General features: G+C 36.8%; 1 protein-coding gene and 1 pseudogene across 1 annotated transcript; both read right to left on the reverse strand.

Moving 5' to 3' along the window:
* Positions 1 to 4,335: 4,335 nt before the first annotated feature.
* Positions 4,336 to 14,166, reverse strand: LOC121799526 (annotated as a pseudogene).
* Positions 14,167 to 20,794: 6,628 nt separating this feature from the next.
* Positions 20,795 to 23,226, reverse strand: LOC121801011. Its single transcript, XM_042200488.1, has 3 exons — positions 22,797 to 23,226; positions 21,993 to 22,263; positions 20,795 to 21,824 (listed from the first exon to the last, which is right to left on the reverse strand). The coding sequence occupies exons 1-3, from the start codon at positions 23,224 to 23,226 to the stop codon at positions 20,795 to 20,797; spliced, it is 1,731 nt and encodes a 576-aa protein (XP_042056422.1).
* Between the last annotated feature and the right edge of the window lie 693 nt (positions 23,227 to 23,919).

Consider the following 23,919-nt stretch of genomic DNA (forward strand, 5'->3'; position numbering starts at 1 on the left):
TTCAAACGTGACGACATCAAAACAATTTCACAAAACAACCAATTTTCGGAGCCCTAAATCACAGTCAAAATCGCTTGCTTGGAATTTTAAATTTGAACTTACTATATTCGTCTTCCGGAACAAAGAAATCCAGCCGAGGATCGCGAATGCTCCACGTTTCTGGGTCTACGTCGATTATCTCCGGTCGACCCCTTCTACCGTATCCAGGTGATGCCGGAGGTGATGGTGACGCAGAAGATGGTGTTGGCGGCTTCTTTTTGCCCCTTGAAGAACTACGGCCGGAACTTCGTCTCCGTTTTGGAGGCATTGATGAAAATGTCGTGAAAGGCAGCGGCGTTTTCCGAGAATTAGTAGAAAATTGTGGTGAGATACGGTTATCCAAACGAAAATGATGCAGTTAAAGTGGATTGGAGGGAAAAATGAAAGAGAAACTACCGCCTAATTGTTTTGGCGAAATGACTACAAAATTGGAAATTACAATGCAGGTCCGAGGGTTTGAAAATAATAGGGGACAAGAACCATGCTTTGCAGTCACATCAAATCTTTTCGCAGGTCCCATCAACAGTCCATGCAGCAGTGGCGGCCATACAAAAGGCCGGTTTTGCCCTTCCAAGCCCTGAGGGTATTATGGTCCGAAAATACACGATTTGTGATTACATATTTTGTTAGATCCCTCTGGTGGGATTTTTAAAAGTTAGGGGCCTCTGCCGTTACACAGCGAAAAGTTAGGGTCATTTGGTGCAGTTCATCTAAAGGGAAATTTGGAGTAAGAGTATTCACCGGAACTGTATTATTGATATATTATTGCAACCATCCTCCATCGCATTCTGAATTTAGGTACGCGTGGACAGATTATTACACGAATGATTGAGAAGTTATGATTGGTGAATACTTATTTCAATTTAAATGATTTACTTGACCTTCGATTGGTTCAAAAATAACCATTGATGTTGATGAGGTGCAGTATGTCTTTCTAGCTAAGGAGCTTCAGAAATCAATTCTAGGCATCAAGAGGCCTGGCTATCAAGAAGTTCAAAACTAAGAAATCACAAAAAGAAGTATTTTGTCTAATATAAATGATAATTAAAGAGAAGTATATAGGTAAACATTATTTAAAGAGAAGAATGAGGTGCTCAACAAGTTTAAAGTGTAGTTCAAATAAGTGGAAGTTGAGATGGGTTGCCCATTGTCAAGCACGACATTTACTAGGTAAAGGTTAATATAAAATATCGACCAAAATATTGAGGACACGCTATGTACTTGGTAATACTATTATAAAATAATCGGTCAAAATATCGAGCACCCTACTAGTGTTCATTAAAAATTACTCTTTCATTTACTGAGCAATTTTTGTCATCGAAAACTCAATCAAGTTCGTCGGCATCAAAGAGTTGGTTATTTGCCGAGTGTTATTTTGTACTCGGTTATTTTCCATCCCAAAATATCCCGAAAAATTGATTATCAACTAAAATGTATGCTCGGTATGTACTCGACAAAAGTTCGATCCTTAATTATAGAGCAAATAGTTGCTCGCAAAAGCCCATGTTTTTATTTGTAGTGACAGAGGGGGGATAATTTCAAATATCAATATTATTATAATTTATTAGAAAAATCTAAAAATAGCTAACGGATTGTAGCGCAGTTGGCAGCGCGGAGCTGTGATGACCTTGAGGCCTTAATCCGCAAATCCGGTCGAGCAGAATTAGACGGATTCCGCAAATCCTGTCAATCAGACTTTTGGCCTTAATCCGCAAATCTGGTCAAGCAGAATTAGACGGATTCCGCAAATCCGGTCGAGCAGACTTTCGGCCTTAATCCGCAAATCCGGTCGAGCAAAATTAGACGGATTTCGCCAAAGGAGGATTCGGCACACCTGTGGTCAAACCCAAAAAAATAATTTTAATATTCCAAGGTGGTCGCAATTTATTGTACACAAACAAATACTACCAATAATATCATGATTTCATAAGACGAATATCTTCCTTAGTGGCTCTGCTTTGTCCGTTCAGATAGCGGCGGTGGGTTTCCTGATCAAACTTGGTTAGAAAATAAAGAGAGATGAGAATGAATGGAGAAATGGCTGTAGGCATTTGGCCATCTACAGTGGGGCGGATGATAGCGCGCCCGACGCTTAGTCCGCGAACGAAGCGCGGACGATAGGGCATCGTCCGCGCCATGGTCCGCTCACTGTGGGCGACGTGGACGGTGGCGCGGATGATGCAACGCGTTTTAGTTTTTTTTTATATAAATTCGAAAATTTTGTTATATATATACCCCAGCTTCACTTTTCATTTGTAACTTTTCGATTAACTTTTAAACACTCAAATTACGCTATAAAATAGATTCCGGTGGATACTCAAGTCCTAGTAACCCGATGTTTGGAGATGGCGAACGGTGGCCGGGTACACAACCTGGCGAATATCGGTCGTTCGACGCCAACAAGCAGTACGACCCGGACTTCAGTACGGATTCGTACGCCCTCGATGGCACGAACGTTGTTGGATACGCACAATGCCCTTATGAAGTGTACGGATCCGGCAAGAGCCGAATTCCTCCAGAGGTTGATCGATGCGTTGAGCCGGAAGTTGTGGCTTTTGTAGGATAGTTAATTTTTTTTATTTCTAACCCGTGTAACTTTTTTTTTATAATCAATGAATTTTTTTCCGTTCTTAGTTAATCGTTGTGTTTTTTTAAGTTTGCATTTATATATTTGAAAACATTTAAATTAATTAACAAAACAATAGTAAAATGTTTAAGGCGCCCAGATGAAAGGGAAGGAGGATAAAATGCTGACGTGGTTGTGCATAGGGCGGGCTTTAGTGCGCCTATGCTCTTATTACTATTTGTCGAAAATGAACATTCACAGATGCCAGCAAACCTCAAGAGTTCTCATTTAATTTGTCAGTTGACAGCAACTTGTTGCACATGTTCATAGACCTACTTATTTCTTTTGGGTACCATCAACTTGAGGGGGTATTCCCCCAATAATTACCCCTTTTTTATCTTCTCACAAAATCCAAATATTTATCACTCCTACGATTTGACTATGCCACATGCAATTCCACCGTGAAGTCAATTTCAATTCACTGCCAAAATTTCATTTTTGAAAAATAAGTACATTAATACCCAGCCAAAAAAAAAGTTTATATTGGTACATCGAAAATAATCATCATACACTCCTTTGACATATTTTGCTAGATTGAAGCCGTTGTCCTAATTTTGATTTGAGTTACTGACACAAATAGCTACAATTTTCGACACGAATACATAAAATTAATGAGTTTTGGTCTTATTTCAATTAGTAATAAATACTCAACCTAAGGAAAATTTTCTTTCCTACACCAACAATCAATAATTGCACAAAAATAGTGGCTGCCTCCATAATTGCACGACATTTTCGTTCCTTATTACACAATAACTAATGTAGACAAGTCGTTAGCAGCAACGATTTTTATCTTTGCCCTGTCAATATCTCTCAACTCTAATCATCAAAGTAATGACAACGATAACACATGCAAACAATACATTGATTTGGGATTATAAAATCAAAACGGCCAACAAAAACTAACTTTTAATTCGACTTTAATTATTCCAAACTTTGTCCCCAAACAAGAATCATGTCCACCGAATTGATAGCCACTTCACCACAAAACCGGCCCACAATTTCCCCATCTTTGAAGCTAATAATACAACCACATTCAATGGATGCACAAAATAGCTCGAGGACATTCGGCAACGTAGTTATCAGCAGACTCAGACGATGATATGTTACGAGCAAGGCATATGATAGAAATGTTTGACGATGCTTTGTTTCAAAAACATAATACCAATGTACCTACACGTCTGGGTCCCAAAAGTATGCTCTTGCTCCTCCATTTCCTCTACACCGCGTGCTTTACTACTGCACTACCAAAACCTTTATGTTAACCAGTCCATTCAAAGAGTTTCGGGTGCTTACACAGTCTTATATTTCCAGCATAAAGCTATTTCACTAGTGCTAATCAGAGAGTAAAAAGGCACAAACAAGTCTTAAATAGAGAAGATAGCAAATAAGTAAAGTGTCATAGCCAAACCTTTGTTATCGGATGATAAGAGACTAAGAGAGCAACGACTCTGGCATAAGTAAGGTATGCCACCACACCCCAAAGTTTTTCATCATATAGTCAGGCCAAGTGTGACCTTCTAACATAATCAAGAGAGTGCTAAGAGCCTCTTCTTTAAGACACATTTTTTGGCTTGATTCAAGAAAAGCAACCTTGTCAGTTGTAGTAGCCTATCATACTAACTAGGAAGCTTCTCAAGTCGCTGTCTTTCGTGCTCTACTCTACATGTGTTTGGTCATCTTCGTGCAGAATTTTACACCTGTAATTGAAGAAACAATTCAGTCACATTTACTTTAAAAAATCAAAGGCTTCATCAAGCATAAAGATAAGCAATGTTTTAACAGAGACAATGGAGGATATTGGTTTCTAAAGTAAAGATTGGCTGGGAAGGCAAAAGGGCAGAAGCTATTGCTAATGGGACCAGAAACACCAAAAAAGGGAAGTGATAAAAAGCTTTAAAGAAAATAGTGCTAATGAATAGACTAAAAATATTGATGGATGTTTCATAATTTGATGGAACTTTAAGCTACGTTCCCATAAAGCCAACATCCATAATACTGAAGAAATTTCTCTTTTGATGCAACAATCAATAATGGAGAATATAAAATAGAGGAGATACTACTATTAAATTCTATGGAAGCTAATTATATAGGGTAAAATTGGAAATGAGTCGTAACTGTATCTTTCAATTGATAAAGTGGAAGTATCTCAGTTCTATTTTCATTTACTTGGTACAGGGACATAAGTGTCAGAACCAAAAGGGTATAAACACATAAAATTCCTTCAATCCTAATCACTGACACAAGGTTCCTAATAGCACATCATAAAAGACTGCTACACCAATGAAGTTATTGGTCTTGCTTGGTTAGGATAACATGAAACAGACTGGAGGGCGGATTTCACATTTCTTTATCTGTCTAAGACGAACATCTTCCTCACCTTTTTCTTTAAATTATATTCAAGAAACATTCACCAACATTATTATAAAATTACTTCTCTTTTTCTGATGCATAAATATGAAGGACTGCCAACAATGATCAAGCAGAACATCTACTCATACATCCAGAGAGTGCCCAATGGCAATAAAAAGCTTCAATATTAAACTAACTCTAAATAATGGGACATGGAATTTTAAAAGAAAGGCTACAAAAATCAAGCTGTACACTTGAATTGACATTTTAACTTATCTAAATCACATAACTTGACTGCTGGCAACCTCTCCTCTTCCTGCATTTAGAAATAAATCAAGAAGGAAAGAAAACACATAGTCATAGATTAATAACTCACTTCTCCTCCATCACTGCAGAGAGTTGTCAATTTTCCACATCAATCCTCAACGGAAGCAATATACGAATGTAATTTCTTTGACATAAAATGGGAACTGGGATACTTAGATTCTTTAAGCAGGTAAATTATTACTTTGGTTTGTCACATAAGGCCACCAGAGATTTTAGCACACCAGGACCTATCTTGTCAGAAAGAGCACCTTTTTCTGAAAGAATTAGTGATTGCTCTTTTACAAAGCTCTGGAGTTTTTTGGAATCAAAATCAAGGCGTGCTTGATCTCCAATAAGAAAATATAAGAATCCATCAGTAACGCGAAACATGGCAAAATAATTCAAAAAAAAATTGTGAGGAGACTCTAGTATTATCTGACACTAGAGGAGTGGAAGCTTTGAAGCTAATCCAAGCTCAGTTAAATTAGGACAAACTGATCTATTAGCGAGCATAGTACATTCAAGGTACATAAATACTCAGTAGCGTTAGTGTGTGTAAACAATAAGTTAGACTTTGGTTATTTGGTATACAGTTATGTAGCTCCAAAATGAAAGAGAAAGGCTGAATAGGCATCTGATAGCCCTTAACATTCCAGACAATGATGAAAGGTTAGTTCGTGTTATTCCCAACATCACATCCCATTCACATTTTGGCCTTATTGACATTAGGAGATATGTTGATATGGCCAATTATAATATCCGCAACCATATGTATGTATGCGGTAACCTTTTGCTCATACATCACAGATTTATAATCCCTATAGTTACTTGCCCTTTGCTTTATGAAATGATGCATCCAAGTAGTAATAACACAATTAAACAATTTTGCAATATAATTACCATTATGAAACAATTACAATAACCCATCAATCATTTATAGAAAACTCAAATAGATATACCCTACATACCTAACTTGAACCACTCATCATCAAAAAGGGAACTTGGATTTCCAAGTCAGGTATTCATGTAGCATCTTACAACAAAATAGTATAATCAGAGATCCTCCTATTAGCAATTTTATGGATAAATATTGCAGAAAACATATATTCTATTTAAACAGAGAAAGAGCTACCTTCTTCCAAAATGGTATGAGCAGCATGAAACGGAATAGTTGCAAAGGTGTCAGTTCCAGGGAACATTAGCAATGTGCTCTCTCTAGCATTATGATGACCACATGTAACACAAACCTCTTTCACCAGTGGCCTCAATATCCTTCATCAGAGATTCGAAAGGTGAAGTGATAGGAGTAAAAAGGCTAACCCTAAAAAATATATAAGCACGAGAGGTGCTTAGAGAAAATAACTCACTCAAATGAACTGTCAATCTGAAATAGGAAATAACTCTCTGCACTTTTATTGAAAAGAAAGAGAACAAATACTGAAATATAAATCCTCCGCAGAGGCCTACGGCTACGCCGTCCTAAACTGATCTTCTTCCCCAAGATGCTTTTCAACGTCTGGGGTCCTCTCTATTTATATGAAAACTAATGCAACAAAATAGGAATAAAAAAGCTGAAATAACAACCTAACAATCTACTGATTTGTCTCCCCCATATCTCTCCATCGGTTAGCTTGCATAGCTGACCAAGTCAGCCATCATTTGAGGGACTATTCTGCTGACTCATACTTGGCCAAACCACTTCCCTATTTGTGGGCTTGTACAATCTCCACTTCGTATCAACTGCCTCCCCCTCAAAACAGCCTTGTCCTCAAGGCTAGACAAATTCACAGATAAAGATCAGGTGGTGGCTCAAACTCAAGCTTGTAGATGTTAATCTGTCGGTGTGGTCGATGCCCTAGTTGATTCCCTGGCTTGTGTGAAGAGGCACCGAATAGAGACCTAGAGAAACACAATTCCTTGGCACAATGCTTCATCTGTCGTTCCGACGAAACATGAGATGAGCTGTTGAATTCGAGTACAGGTGATGAGGGCAGGGGAGGTGCTGGTGGCGCCGAAACAGGCATTTTCAAACCACACTCTGATGTTGTCTCCCCAAGGATTGAAACTTTATGTTCCTTAGGTGGCTGTCCGTTAGAGGCAACAGACAGTTTGGGGAATGGAACCTCATATGGTGGGTTCTTTGACGCCATGGTTGCTGAAGGATACGGGCTAACAGCTGCTGCTGCGGTAATATTGTTAGTTGTGGGTGAGATTTTTGGCTATTTTTCGGCAATGCGGACAGCAGCAATAGGGCCTTCACTGCTGTGTTTGGATAACTTCGGAAAGGTCATCAATTGGGAAGCAAGAGAAGCTCGAAATTCACATATGAAGTCGTCTAACTTAGCACTCAAAACCTCGATTCGATCTGCCGTCTTTTGGGACTGCAGCTTCATCCCTGCTATAGCCTTCTCCAATCCGTTGAGAGTGTTCACTAATTGATACGAAGTGGAGATTGTACAAGCACACGAATAGGGAAGTGGTTTGGCCAAGTATGAGTCAACAGAATAGTCCCTCAAATGATGGCTGACTTGGTCAGCTATGCAAGCTAACCGATGGAGAGATATGGGGGAGACAAATCAGTAGATTGTTAGGTTGTTATTTCAGCTTCTTTATTCCTATTTTGTTGCATTAGTTTTCATATAAATAGAGAGGACCCCAGACGTTGAAAAGCATCTTGGGGAAGAAAATGACGGCGTAGCCGTAGGCCTCTGCGGAGGATTTATATTTCAGTATTTGTTCTCTTTCTTTTCAATAAAAGTGCCGAGAGTTATTTCCTATTTCAGATTGACAGTTCATTTGAGTGAGTTATTTTCTCCAAGCACCTCTCGTGCTTATATATTTTTGAGGGTTAGCCTTTTTACTCTTAACAATTGGTGCGGTGAACGATGGTCAACTCTAAGGGAGATTCACGCCTAGACGGTTTGGAGAAGGCTACCGAAGCACTCAAACGCCCAGTTCCAGCAGACGGACGAAAGGGTCTCGGCGTTGGAGTCGAAACTAGACGCCTTGATAGTAGAAATGCGTGCGGATTTCGCTACCCTCAATCACATATCCAAAATACCACCGGAGGACGACGCGTCCTCTGAAAATCGGGAATCGAATTCGGTGTCAGCCGGCAACAACTCAACATCACCTATGCCGACTTTTGATGGCACTGACGCCCTCGCGTGGCTAGCAAGGGCGGAGCAATATTTTTTTACCTCGGAGACTGCGCCCGAGAATCGGGTGGGCGTAGCATGGTGGCCCCGGCAGGCGCAGCCCTTCCTTAGTACCAGCTGCTGCGGAAACGCGTTCCAAATCTCTCGTGGGCCCAGTTCGCACGGGAGTTAATGAAACGTTTCGGGGATACCGCAGCTATCCTACCCTCCCTACCCAGCGTGACAACACCATTGATGTCCTCTTCCTCTTCTCCACCTACAACAGCCCTGCAAGAGTTACCAGCTATTAACACGTCAACAAACCACCCTAATCTCGATACCACGACATACAATAGCACCCCACTGCCCCTGCCCTTGCCAGAACAGCATCCCATTCCACCTCCATTTTATATAACTCTACCATCTCATATCAGACTGCCTACACCAGCAATGGTGATAGCACCATTGCTATCCTCTAGCCCGCATACAACTACCAAGCAGGAGAATACTCTACACACCAGCCCACCCAACAGTGCCAAACAGAACTCTGCTGACCTACACACAGCAGCAAAGTCAGCTGTTGTTTCCAGCTCATTTCCCTTAGCAGCTATGGCGTCAACAAATCCACTTGATGAGTTGCCATTTGCCGCACTGCCGCCTGCACCACCACCACAACCTCATCTTCAGGACGTTCTGTTACGTGTGGTTCAACCTTCTGTTGTTGAACCAACTTCTCTGCTGCACTCCAGCCCTCCACCACAATCACAACCAAGGACGGATCCATGAAATTATAGTAGGAGGGGCAAAAATATTAATATACAAATAAATAAATATAAAAATATAATATATTATAATAACAAGGACAAAAGTTTATCGACCGTTAACTAAGGTTACCTAACCGTTACAACTGTTCTCGACGGGGTCTCATAACCTGAAAACTATTCAAAATTCTTTCACGATCAATCTTACAAAATATGTCTTTCTCAATGTAGGTAATCAAACAATCATTCATCCAAGAGTCTCCCATTTTATTGCGAAGGTGAGTTTTCACAATTTTCATAGCTGAAAAAATTCTCTCCACTGATGTCGTTGCAACCGGTAATACCAACGCCAACTTCACGAGCAAATAAACAAATGGATATACAATATGTTTTCTTGTAGCAACCAACTTCTGAGAAAGATCTCCGATACTTTTGAGACTTGAGAACTCTTTATGTGAACTTAAATCACAAATGTAAGTCTCAAGTTGTTTACCAAGCAAGCGAAGATCAATCTCTGTGAACTCCGATGGATAACAACGGGCAAGCTCTATCAATTTGGACTTATCAAAAGCAGCAAAAGAATCCTTTGGGATTAAACAAGCCACACATAGAAGCAAATGTGTATTTACCTCGTTGAAGCGATTGTTGAGCTCCTGAAGTTGCCAATCGATAATGCTATTGAAAAGCTCAAACCGGAAGTAATTCAAATTTGTCAAAACTTCTCCTTTCCTTTGAGGTCGTCCCGGAGTCACATATTTGTCATCCATATTTATGATATCAATATCATTTTTCATAGAAAATGCAGATATTTCACTCAAGAGAGACTCCCATCCTTCATCCCGCATATCTTGTAAATGTTGTTTTGCCACCCTAACTAAATCCATGGCATTCACAATATCTTCATCTTTCCTTTGCAATGCTAAAGATAACTGTTAGTGATTCCCAAGATAGTCATCATCAAGTGCAAAATGAATGCAAATTCATAAGTAGGTATAACACTTAATATGGAAAATGCTTCACCTCTCTGACTAGGATTAACACCATCTTCTTGAATAATTTGGAGAACCTCAATAACCGAAGAGAACATAATCGACAAATTTGTCAATGACCTATAATGAGAACCCCATCGTGTATCACCTGCTCTTTGAAGACTTCTCTCTTGATTGAAACCCTTTCCAACTAAGAGTTCACCACTTTCAAGTGCTTCTTGAAGTTCGTTAAGTTGTTTCTCCTGGAGTAGATCTCTGCGTTTGCACAAAGCTCCAACCACAGTAGTAATATTATTCACTATGTTAAAAAAAGCAGCAACTTGTGGTTTTTTCTTAGCCACGGCAACGAGAGCTAATTGGAGCTGGTGAGCAAAACAATGAACATAATAAGCAGAAGAGTTCTCTTGCACTATTAGTGTCTTTAGTCCATTAAACTCACCTCGCGTGTTACTTGCCCCATCATAGCCTTGCCCTCGTACTTTAGACAAACTCAAATTATGCTTCAAGAATAAACCTTCTAAAGCCACTTTTAATGAGGAAGCCGTGGTGTCTCTCACATGAACAATACCAAGAAATCTTTCAACAACGCATCCTTGGGAATTGACAAATCTAAGTACAACTGCCATCTGTTCCTTCACTGAAATATCACGAGATTCATCAAGCAATATTGCAAAGAATTCATCACCTACCTCACGAAGAATAGTGTTAGTAGTCTCCATAGCACAAGCACGAACAAGATCTTTCTGGATACTAGGAGCTATCATTTTATGGTTTCTCGGTGCATTACTCAAGATAACCTTCTTTATATACTCATTGTGATCACCAAGAAAGTATAGAAGCTCAAGAAAGTTTCCATGATTTTCAGACTCTTCAGATTCATCATCGCCATGGAATGCCAGACCTTGACATAAAAGAAATCGGATGCAATCAAGTGAAGCAGTCAAGCGAGTGCGATAATCATTTCGTGCTTGTGTTGATTGCTTCATAAAAATAGATCGGATATGTTGTTGTTGATTCATCAAATCCTCACAATTTCTCCATGCTTTGTTATGTGCACTATCTGGACCTCCAACATGCTCTTTGAACTTCTCTTTTTTCTTCCAATTAGTATAACCCTCTGATACAAATACATCACCACCTGCTTGTGCTCCAATATCTGGCCTATAAAGATAGCAACACAAACAAAACGCAGAATCATTCTCAATGCTATACTCCAACCAATTTCCATGCACCTCAAACCATTTTGGAACAAATCGTCGATATATGTTGCCAATTTTTTTCTAAGGAAAATCATGTCCCTTCGGTTGACATGGACCTTGTTGCAAATAGTGTCTTCTAATTCAATCACGATCATTATGATGATAACTGGAAATTCTCTCCCTGAGCCCAGGATCAGAAGGTAGAGCATCCAAATTGATTTCCACATGTTGTCTTTTTGAAAGATCATCACTTGCTCTATTTCCGACTGAAGATGTTCCTTCTACCGTTAATTTTCTTTTCAGAAATTTATCCATCTTCTACTAACAATTCAAAATATTTGATTTATTTAGTGAATCAGTTATTCAATCAAACAAATAAAAAATTTTAGATGAGTGCAATAAATAAGACTAAAACTTTAGTCTATAAGAATTAACAGAGTTACAGAGAATAACCAAACAAACATATTCCATATAAGAACAATTGAACAAAAATGAATTAATACCATTATACCAATTACCAAATACATCAAATTTGGTAATAAGAGTTACCTGTGAGAAGTATGGCCAGAATGATATCAGAGGTATTGCTTGAAGCTTCTGAAATGGAAGGGAAAACAGAGGAAGAAGTTGAAAAACGGCGGCTGGCTTCAAAAGGTTCAAATAAAGCCAAATTAGGTTTTTTTCTAATTTATAAGGCTTTATGTAAAAGGTTTGTGTATTTTAATTTGGGGAAAGGGAAAATAAATATTTTATTGTAGTGGGAAAGTGGCGTGACTTTTTGCGAGAAGGGGCAAATGACTTTTTTTATTTTTTAGGAAGGGGGGTAAATTAGTGTTAGAATATATATTATAATAATATTTATATATATATATACATGTCAATTAAAAGTTAAGGTGGGGCAATTGCCCCTTCTCACTATACATTACATCCGTCCCTGACCACAACCACAGTTTGCGGCAACTCCTAAGTTGTTGTCTGCCCCTATGCTACTGCCCCTGCCGCAACGGAAATTATTTCTAGCACAGTCGAGCGTTGATATTCCACAGTTTCAGCCTCCCTTCTTCCCTTTGCGGCGACATACAGTTCCTGCGGCTGCTGCAGAGCAGGGCACACTCATGTATCTGTTTCTTCTTGTTTATGGGTACATTCCTTGGTTCAGCTTTGCACCTCCTGTCCAGCAGCATGAATGGGAGCCTCCACCGAACAAAGTAATTGGTTTCAATTTTGAGCTCAACCTTGAGGGCAAGGTTGTTTCGAGAGTGAGGCAATTGATACAGATATACATATCGTAGGATATGCATACTTAGTTAAGTTTAGTTAGGATTTATTATTATTATTTGAATTAAGTTTGTTAGGATTTATTATTATTCGGATTACGTTACTATTTAAATTAGGATTAGATTTGTTGCTATATTTTCTCACTTGTAACTTGTAAGCCTATAAATATAAGTCTCCACAACGATAAAATCATCTTGGAGAGATCAGTTTATTGGACGAGTTTTTCTCGTAGGCCTCCTTCGTGAGGATTAGGCCTCTGCGGAGGATCTCTCTTTCTTGTTTTGCTATTCAGTTTCTTTCGATAAAGCCGAGAGTTCAATTCCCAAAGGTTCTTGTTATTTCATTGTGGCAATTTACCAAACAGTTGGTGTGTGAGTACGTTGTGTGTCAATTCGTCGAGCATATCTCGTGCTCGCATAGGATCGGCGGCCTTAACTCTTAACATGAAGGGACACTGGTTTTTGTTGTTTTAGCCCTCTTTCTTAGAGCTGTTAAAGCTTCCCTGTTTCCATTCCTCATTTTGTCGATTTCAACCGGCTGCAGTTACAAATACTAACACACATGATACACATCAAATATGAAAATAACAATTGCAGATTGCACGACAAAATCAAGTCTATTTACCTCATGGCGTCCCAATAAGAGCTTTTCAGCTTCAATCTCAACATCAATGAATCGATCCAGCATTTTGTTTTCGTCCATTATGCCCCAGTTCGAGTAATTGCTTGAGGTGTAATGTGCTAGATATGATGTAAATTGAAAATGTTGATCACAAAATCGACATTGTAGTATATATTGCACATCAACCATACACAAGTAGTACTATTGATTCGCAAATGTGAGAAATAAAGGAAGATGACATGGAAATAAACATGACAAACAAATAGACCTGGCCAGGCTGACACCACACCGGTACACATAATTTAACTCTCAGCAAGACGCAGCACGAAAAAACATAAAAAAGTGTTTTTTTCTCCAAAAGAATCCTAAATGAGCAATGTATTTCCATCCAAGAAGCAAACTTCAGTACTTTAATCTGTTTTTCCAATTACCATTGTATTCTTATGAAAGCAATAAAATCCAGAAATTGAACAATCGATCTTGTAGTAAACTTAAACAATCAAATCGAATGAATAATGAGAAATATAGTGAATTAGAATTACAAAACGCATTAAATGTCTCAGCGAAAATTGTTGAACAGACAGTAATTAGGGTTTGAAGGAACAAAACCGCACCTGTTACTCAACTTATTTGTTGAGAGTTAAAAACTAGATATAATTCCACAATTAATTTGAAGGTCTGCTTTGGCCTTTATGCGGCGGTGGGGTGTGGAATGACTGTTGCGGTGACTGCAATGGATTGTTCGTAAGTTGCCGCCTGAGGGATGGTATTGACTGGCGGCGCGGCGACGGTGGCGTAAAAAAAACTAAGTTCACGTTACTGGAGAAGGATATTTTAAATTTTCTTAAAAGAGTTTGACAACAGAAGGCCGCCCAAACTTGAAGCATAAATTTTTAATTAAATTTATTTATATTATGCCATTTACATTCTTAAACCTTTTACTTAAAAATGTCATATAATCGTAAAAATCTTTCATTTATAATAGTGTGATTAATCCTCAACGTTTTGATCTACTAGTGTTATCATCCGTGCTATACACGGGGCATAAGATTTTTTAAAAAATAAAAATAAATTATAAAGTAAATAGATTTTTTTTAAAGGATAATAAGAATATAATGATGCATAAGGTTAAGAATATGTGTTAATTACAGTAAGTATTCACAATATTATAGACACCTAAGAACATTATAAATAATAGGAGTAACAAAAAGAGATGTGTGGAGTAAAATAAAGTAAAACAAATAACAAATGAGAGATGTGTGAATAAGGATCATAGAGTATGAGTTAGTTAGAATAAGTATAGTACAAATAAAAGGAAATGTGTGAATAAAAATCAAAGAGGAAAAATCCAAGCATTAATTATATGACCGTATATTTTTCAAATAATGAGTACTGTTCGAGTTTTTAGAGAATATCAACTAATGTGGGACTTCAGGAGATGTCATATTAGGAATCTGGATATTCTTATTCATACAACTAAGGATGCATAGCCAAAGGCCAAATGCATTTTTTTAATATTGGAGATCTACTTTTTACAAATCAAAATACATCCTTGAGATAACTTATCTGTAGTTACAAATTTGCATAATTGCATTGTGTCTCATTAAAAAAAAGCATGTTTTTTTCATTTTATTTTTGTAATTTTTATGTAACACATGCAAATATAATTTGAAAATATATTTTATTTTATCCGAAAGTCCATCTAATATGCAATATACATGCGCATGACGAATATGTAGCACTTGTCACTAAAATAAATGATTTTAAATAAGGTGTTTCATCGAATCGTGATATATGTAGAAAAATATTTATGTCATAATTAAATAAGATATTTCATCTAATATATCTCTTTTAAATATATTATACTGTATTTATTTTTAATTGTTAATCTCACACCACACTATATTACTATCATTTGTTTATCTCAATATATTTATTTTTGAAAAATTTAAATTAATATGAAACTTATGTTGTCATAATTTCAATATGATATAACTTCCATATAAAAGCATATGATATACATTATAATGAATTGAATTATTTAAATTTAAAATAATACATCATCCGTCTATGAATAGGAGTCTCATTTTCTCATTTTAGTCCATCTGCAGATAGGAGTACCGGTCCTCAACCACTATAAATGGTCCAAATACCACATATTCCACTAACTTATTCCACTCACATATCATTTAAAATAAGTGACTCGTATTCCACTAACTTTATTTCACCCACTTTTTTTAACATTTCTTAAAACTCAGAAAAAATGAGACTCATATTCGCACCCACTAACTTAATAAATTCAGTCTTGAATATCGTTTAAGTTATTGTTGGAATATGTACATTTTATTACTCCCTCCGTCCCTGAAATTTTATCACATTTTTTCATTTTCATCCGTCCTATAAAATTTGTCACATTTCACTTTTTACAATTTTTGGTAATGGACCCCACATTTCACTAACTTATTCTCACTCACATTTTATTATAAAACTAATACTTTAAAAGTATGACTCACATCCTACTAATTTTTTTATTTTTTTTTTTTACATCACTAATTTTTTCAACTCACTTTTCATTATATTTCTTAAAACTCGTGCTCAGTCAAACTGTGACAAAATTTGGGGGACGGTGGGAGTAGTATATAGTAACACTTTAAACTAAAGGAACATATTTTTTTATAGAAATATTACAAAATTATTAGTAATAATTTATAATCGTATTATAAAAGTAATTAAATTGACGAAAATAACGAATGAGTTTCGTGATAAGAGATTTTTCAATAATTTAAAGATAATTTATCAAACTTCTTAAATATTTTTTTTTTCATATTGCAACGATGGGAGTCGTGAGCAACGATGATAAATTTAATATATTTTCTTTATTAAACCTTTTAAATATTTCTTTTCATCACAAGTATCATCAACCCTATCATTATAGACTAAAACTTTTAATCATTGGTGGACTCGTGACTCTTGCAATTGCAACATACAATTAATTGCATACTATCTCTTAAGAAATAGGCCAACATGAGCAAACAAATATCAAAATAAAAGTGTTTTCACAATTAATATATTCATTGTTGCCAAATTTAAATTCAATAGTACATGAAAATATCCATAACAAAAAAAAACTAAGAAAAAGTAAAATAGACATGAAAATTTTAGTTTCTCTCTTGAGTTGAAGTAGCACCAAATGTACGATCTAATTCTAATATCAAGAAAAAAAATACATACTATGTGTTCGTATTAAAAATATGTTGTTGTAATGCAATATTGTTCTTTGTTTGATATTGACAATAATTTAGTCTTCCTTTCTATCATTATTATTTGATATTTTATTATTATTATTTGGTTTATCAAAATTTGAATATAATACGGAGTATATGATATATTCAATTTTTTAACTACATATAAATTTAATCACTTAATAAAAATGAATTAAGTTTTAAAAGTATAGTATATTATATGAATTCCAATAAATTAGAAGTCTAAACTAAAATTTAGCTTAAAACATATAATAAAATCCACCCGCCGTAGTACATGATAATATATATACATATTCAATTTTTTGAAAAGTCTAAAACATAGAAATATGAGTGAATCAAAGTCAACTCAATACTAACTGTATATAACTTAATTATATAATAAAAATAAAGTTAATTTCAAAAATATAGTATATTATACAAATTTCAATAAATTGGAAGTCTAAATTAAAATTTAGCTTAAAAGATAATAATAAAATCCAGTATCGAAATTAAAACTCTATTTAATTAAAAAAATATCAATTACGTAATTTTAGTCTACTATTATTTAAAATCCAAAAGTATACTCCAAAATCCAAATACACTAAAAGCCCACTAAAAACCTAAAATAAATTCCAAATAATACACAAATTAATATCCAAACCCTACACCGCAGCGCCTAACGCCTCCATCCCTCTCTGACAGAGATATAATTTTCAAATAAAGAAGATAAATTTTAAAGTAAGTAGATTTAAATTAAAAATTGAGGATAAAGAAAATATAATGATGTTTATAGTTAAGAATATGTGTTAATTAAAATAAGTATTCATGACATATAAACAATTAAAAATATTATAAACAATAATAAAAAGAAAAATTTACATCTCTCAATCCACTCTAAATTAAATATTTCATATTCAACAAACGATTTTATACAGTTTAATTTCTGATACGAGTAGAATAAAATAAAATAAAACAAATGACGAAGAGGAGATGTGCAACTATGGATAAATAGTACTCCATCCGTCTCCAGAGAATATGCACTTTGGGGTCGACACGGGTTTTAATATAAAATTTGTAAAGTAAGTGAGATGTAGAGAGAAAAAGTAATTAAAGTATTGTTAGTAGATAATGAGTCTCACCTCATTAGAAAGAAATGACTTTCTAAAATTAGAAAGTGCATATTCTTGTGGGACGGACTAAAAATGAAAGAGTGCATATTTTTATGGGATAAACTAAAAATGAAAGAGTACATATTTTTATGGGACGGAGGGAGTACTTAGCTATAATAAGATATGCTCATAGGTTGTGATTAAGGATCAAAGAGGAAAAAACAGTATAAATAAATAAATAGTTTATCAATGCAAGATAGTGAATATCAAAATCTTGTCACCAAAATAAATTATTTTAAACAAGGTCTTTCATTGAATCATAATATATTTAGAAAAATATTTATAACACAATTAAATAATATTATATGACATTTCATCTAAAGTAGTACTTGTTTTGTATATATGATACGTATTTATTTCTAATTATTATCCTACACAACAATATATTATCATCTGTTGATTTGAATATGTTTATTTTTTAAAATATACTCTATCCGTCTCTAAAAATTTGTCACTTATTACCATTTTTGTCCCTCCCAAAAATTTAATAGTATTAAACTTATGTTGTCATAACTTTCATATGTCACATACTCCCTTCGTCTGCCATTAGGAGTTTCATTTATTGGCGGCACAGTTTTTAAGAAATGTTAAGAAAAGTGTGTGTAAAAAAGTTAGTGGAATATGAGCTCCACTTGTATATACTCCCTCCGTCCACAAAAAACAGAGCATATTTGCCATTTTTGGTTTTCCACGAAAAATAGAGCACATTTGAAAAAGAAAAGTTTTCAACAGCTTCTCTCTTACTTTTTCCCCTTCTCTCAAACTAATAAGTAATATGGACCCCACATCCACTAACACTACTTCTCTCTTACTTTTTCTCCTTTCTCTTAATTTACCAATTCCATGTTAAAACTTGTGTCGTTCACAATGTGTCCTATATTTTGTGGACAGAGGGAGTATTAGTTTTAAATGAAATGCGAGTGAAATGAGTTAGTGGAAGGTGAGACCCCGTTACCAATTATGGTAAAAGTGAACCGAAACTCCTATTCATGGACGGACTAAAAAAAACGAGACTCTTATTCGCGGACGGAGAGAGTATTATATTAAACCAGAGCAAATGAATACCAAAATAAAAGTTTTTTCATAATTATTAAATTCATTTTTACCAAAATTAAATTTAATACATGATAATATTCATAAATATAATATTTTAAAAAGCATAAAAAGAAGAAATAGGACTCAAAGTTATATACCATTAGAATAAATCAAAATCACTCAATATAACTACGCATACTAATTTTAATAATTTTAGTATATTTACCCAAACTAATATACTTAAATACAGATAAAGTAAATTTATAGACAGCAACATATTAAAAGTCCAAGTTAAATTTTCTATATTGTTGGGTTTTTTCTTCTTTTGTACTAGACAAAAGATATCATTCCTTGTTTGTACTGCACTTTTTTTTTGTTCCGGATTTAGGAGAGACGCATGACCCTCATGCGTCTCTTTTTAATAAGACGCATGACTCTCATGCGTCTTTTATAGACACGCATGAAAGTCATGCGTCTCTCTTTTTTTTCCGTTTTATTTTAACGACGCATGAGCGTCATGCGTCTCTATAAAAGACGCATGAGGCTCATGCGTCTATTATTTTTTTTAAATTCCACCGACGACGCATGAGCGTCATGCGTCTTATAGAGAGACGCATGAGGCTCATGCGTCTCTAACTTCGAATTAAAACACCAGCGAAGGCAGTAGCTCATTCACGACGTAGAGAGGCGAAACTTGGTGGCAATTTTTTCTTTCTGATTCGGCGAAGAAGACGATTTCCACTCGTGTTCCGGTAAGTTTCGTTCAATCCTTCTACCTTCCTTCCTTATTTGTTGTTAATTTGAATAGATTGATTAGATTTCCCCTAATATTTGTAAATTAGGGTTTATAACAAATAGCTCCAATTTGGTTGATTTTTTTGTTGTTTAGTTAATTGTAATGGATTTTAGTGGCTAAATTCATGCTATTGTATAATATTGGTATGTTTTAGATGATTGATGTTGTGATTTTGGTTGTAAATTAGGGTTTATAACAAATAACCTAACTCATTACACTTGCAACCCTATCACTCGTTGTTCTCTTGTTATATTATGTTATTTGTACATGCCATTGTGAGTTTGTAATTGTTGTTTTGTGAATATGTACTTATACTAGATGGCGACTTCAAGTTCAACCGGACAGTTATTGTATGGACCCGAAGACCCGTCCGTCTTAAATATGCAAAAAAATCACATTTCAAATAAACTCATGAAAGAGGGAACAACCCAAGTATTTAAAGTCAGAAGGACTGAAAGTAAGACTTGGGACGTCGACATTCATGAGAATGTAAGATATTGGCTTGACGTCTTTGGTTTCAAAGGCGTGATCGATTGTGGGAAGCCAATGAAGGTCGACAATGAGTTGATCACGGCGTTGATTGAGCGTTGGAGGCCGGAGACACACACATTCCATCTACCGATCGGTGAGACGACGATCACCTTGGAAGATGTGCAAGCCATCTGGGGCTTGAGGGCGGATGGTCTCGTTTTCACAGGGCGTGACTATCATGACAACTTTCCAGATTGGACCAGCAAGTGCCGCGATCTGCTGGGATGGATACCAGATTCATCCACAGAGACAAAGCAAGGCGGTTTGCTGATGACCGCGCTCATCAACCAGACTAGGATGCCACTGGGTGATGACCTACCTACGTACGTTTACATCCAAAGACCCTCATGCGTCTCTAACTTGCTTAAATCACAGAACATGCGGAAATACACTCATCTACTGATCCAACAATCAATCGAAACATGCTGTTGTGATAGCAATTAATTGAAACAAACTAGTGAATTAACAAACAATTGCAATAGTCGCCTAGTTTCTCAAACGTTACAACATTCAGTTAATACAAAATGGAACAAATCTTCAATTCATTCCAAAGTCTTCAAATTTGTTTCATGCTTTTTGTCCAACACTTGTCTTCACCTACACAAGTCCTGTTACAACAGAAAGAGTATGATTTCTCATAGAACTAAACATCAAAATTATATGAACATAAAAAAATTGAGGTAAAAAAATACCTGCACTGCAAATGTTAATAACCCCTACATAACACGACCGACTGTGCAGTTTCTTCGGTCATGACCCTCTACACCGCAATTCCTGCACTTGCGTGGAGCTCTCGGTTCATCTTCCTCGCGGACATCCATTTGATTAGGAATCCTCCTTCTTCTGCCTGGTCCGCGCTTTCGAGGAAGCAACTGCTCAGGGGTGATACGCAATTTCCATCCAGGATTTGCCCAATAGTCTTGGTGTCTTGGTGCTTGAAATGAGACACCATAGTACTGTGCTTCCCATGTAGCTTTGTGGTTGTGTTTATCAATGAGTTCAAACATAGAGTTACCTCGATCTCTGGCAACGGTGCACGCATGTGAACAAGGGACTCTCCACATCTGCCACTTCCCACAACTGCACTTTGAATCCATAAACTCGACATCTTGTTTGTTATCGCCCTTTGCCTTTCCATTTTCAACACGTGGACGACTACGAATTTGGTAATGACCTAATTCTCGGGCGACTACTGAACAGTAATGCATTTGCCCCTTCGCATCATTCGCAACAAGTTTGTCCCTCGCCCAGGGGGTCAACCGACCTTCGGTTTGTTGTATTTCAGTCTTTCTATCTGCCCACCATTCAACTGTTCGCCAAAATGTCAGATCAACCAAAGCTCTAATTGGCAACTCTCTTACACCTCTTAGTACGTTGTTGTAGCTCTCTGACATGTTTGTTGAGGGCACCCCCCATCTCAGTTCATCATCATAGCAAAGAGACCAGTTCTCTTTTTTGGCTTTGTTGAGCTCGTGTATCGCAATAAGACTTTCCTCCCGTAGTGCACGTCGCCTTCTCACGTACTTGCGTACTTGAGTTGTGACACCCAATGCCCGTATCATGCCTTTCGCTTTACCTCCCTTACCCTTAAGTTTTGACAAGATATTTTTCCTCACATGGATCAAACAAAATTTGTGGTGACATATCGGCGGCTTTTTCCATTCATCAGAACGCATAGCCTTGATGATTCCTTTGTGCCTATCCGAAATGATGCATACCTCCCTTTCGTACTTCACCACATGAATTCTGACATGATCCAAAAACCACTCTCAGCTGTCGCCAGTTTCTTCATCAACAATAGCATATGCAATAGGCAGACATTTCTTGTTAGCATCAACACCACAAGCAACAAGCACCTTACCTTTAAATCTTCCTCGGAGGTGAGTTCCGTCTATTGTCAAAACTGGTTGGCACTCCTGGAAAGCATGTATAGCAGGCCCAAGTGCCCAGAACACGTAATAGAAGACTTTAGTACGGCCCTGGCTCAACAACTCGTTATGCCTCCACTCAACAATGGTGCCTGGATTCCTATACTGCAGTTCAAGCATGTAGCTTGGTAAATCCCTAAATGACTCCTCCCATCCACCAAATACAATCTCTAAAGCCCTTCTCCGTGCATACCATGCCTTCTTATAACTGACTACCACATGAAATTTGTCATTGGTGATGGCGAATTTTTTAGCAACTGATGGCGAATACACAAAGCAATCATTGGTGATGAAAAGTTAGCATGTCCTCTATCATTACGATGACCTTCACAACTATGGCGTCCCCGCCACTTCCTAATCTCCCACATATCATCATGGGCCATGTGTGTAACAGAAACTTCCCACCGACATTCATTCGCTTTGTCAGCGTCGGTCTCGCTGATAATAGCTGTCCCATCTTCTGTCCTCCCATTAGGAAATTTGCACACGGCATGCCACCTTCTTAATTTACTCTCAACCACCCTAAATTGCCGGTGTTGCCTCAGACTCCACATAGTAATAGCAGTCTTCACATGCAGCTTGCTATCAAATTTTGTTCCAGCATTAATCCGATATGGGTGTTCTTCATCCCAGTACATGGTACTGCGTTCATTACCAACTTCAGGTACCTCAGTAGGACCACTTGGCAGTTTGCGAAAATATTTCAACCCAGTGTGAACATATTCTGGAAGTGGTTGTTCACCTTGTACGACGGGTTTATACACTACCTCCTCATCACTAGAGTCAGCACCAGAATCATCACTTAAAATATCATCAGACGATGAGGACGACAATTCTGGATCTGCAAGGTCTCCTCGTACAACATCAACATCAGCATGCTCTTGTACATTCTCTTGAGTATTCAATCCAACATCTGCAAAATCTGCAGCATCTGTTTGCTCATTCATACCGCAATCGATGCTCATAGGTTCAAACCTCGTAGATGATCCAACACCATGATCAACAATTGGTAGGATGTAGGCATTTCCAACAGACGAATACTCAACAAATAATTCAATATGCCGAGTAGAATTTAGAGCCGCATTGAACATATAAAACACACTTTGATCACTGTCAACCGCAGTACATACATAACTCGTACCGGTACCCAAGAAACAATGCCTCCAAGATATTTCGATGAAGTGTTGGTTGGAATCTATTCTTATCTTAGCACATATCATTGCAACTAATTCAGATAATGAAACACATGAATCTAATACGATGGAAGCTCTCGCACGAGGAGGATCATAACAAATGCCCACATGAGGAAGTTGATATATTCTTCCACCCCAATATAAACTCACGAATACTTGCATGATTTCTGCAAAAATATACATACAACAATTAAAGACAATTTTTTTCAATAAACCCTAATATAGTAAGTTTACAATAAATTTATCAAAAACCCTAATAATATGCATATAAACAACAAATAAGGGAGCAATGTTGAAAGATTGAAGGAAACTTACCGAAATACGACGGGAATCGCCAAGAAATCGCCAAGGAAATCGCCAATTTTTCCCTTCCTCCCTTTCTCTCGTGTAGTCTGCCTATTCTGGCTGGATTTGCAGATTTAAGCAAGTTAGAGACGCATGAGCCTCATGCGTCTCTCCATAAGACGCATGACGCTCATGCGTCGTCGGTGGAATTTAAAAAAAAAAAAAGACGCATGAGTCTCATGCGTCTTTTCTAGAGACGCATGACGCTCATGCGTCGTTAAAATAAAACGGAAAAAAAGAGAGACGCATGACTCTCATGCGTCTCTATAAAAGACGCATGAGAGTCATGCGTCTCATTAAAAAGAGACGCATGAGGGTCATGCGTCTCTCCTAAATCCGAAACAAAAAAAAAGTGCAGTACAAACAAGGAATGAT

Source organism: Salvia splendens, chromosome 4 (assembly GCF_004379255.2).
Source record: "Salvia splendens isolate huo1 chromosome 4, SspV2, whole genome shotgun sequence".
NCBI classification, from domain to species: domain Eukaryota; kingdom Viridiplantae; phylum Streptophyta; class Magnoliopsida; order Lamiales; family Lamiaceae; genus Salvia; species Salvia splendens.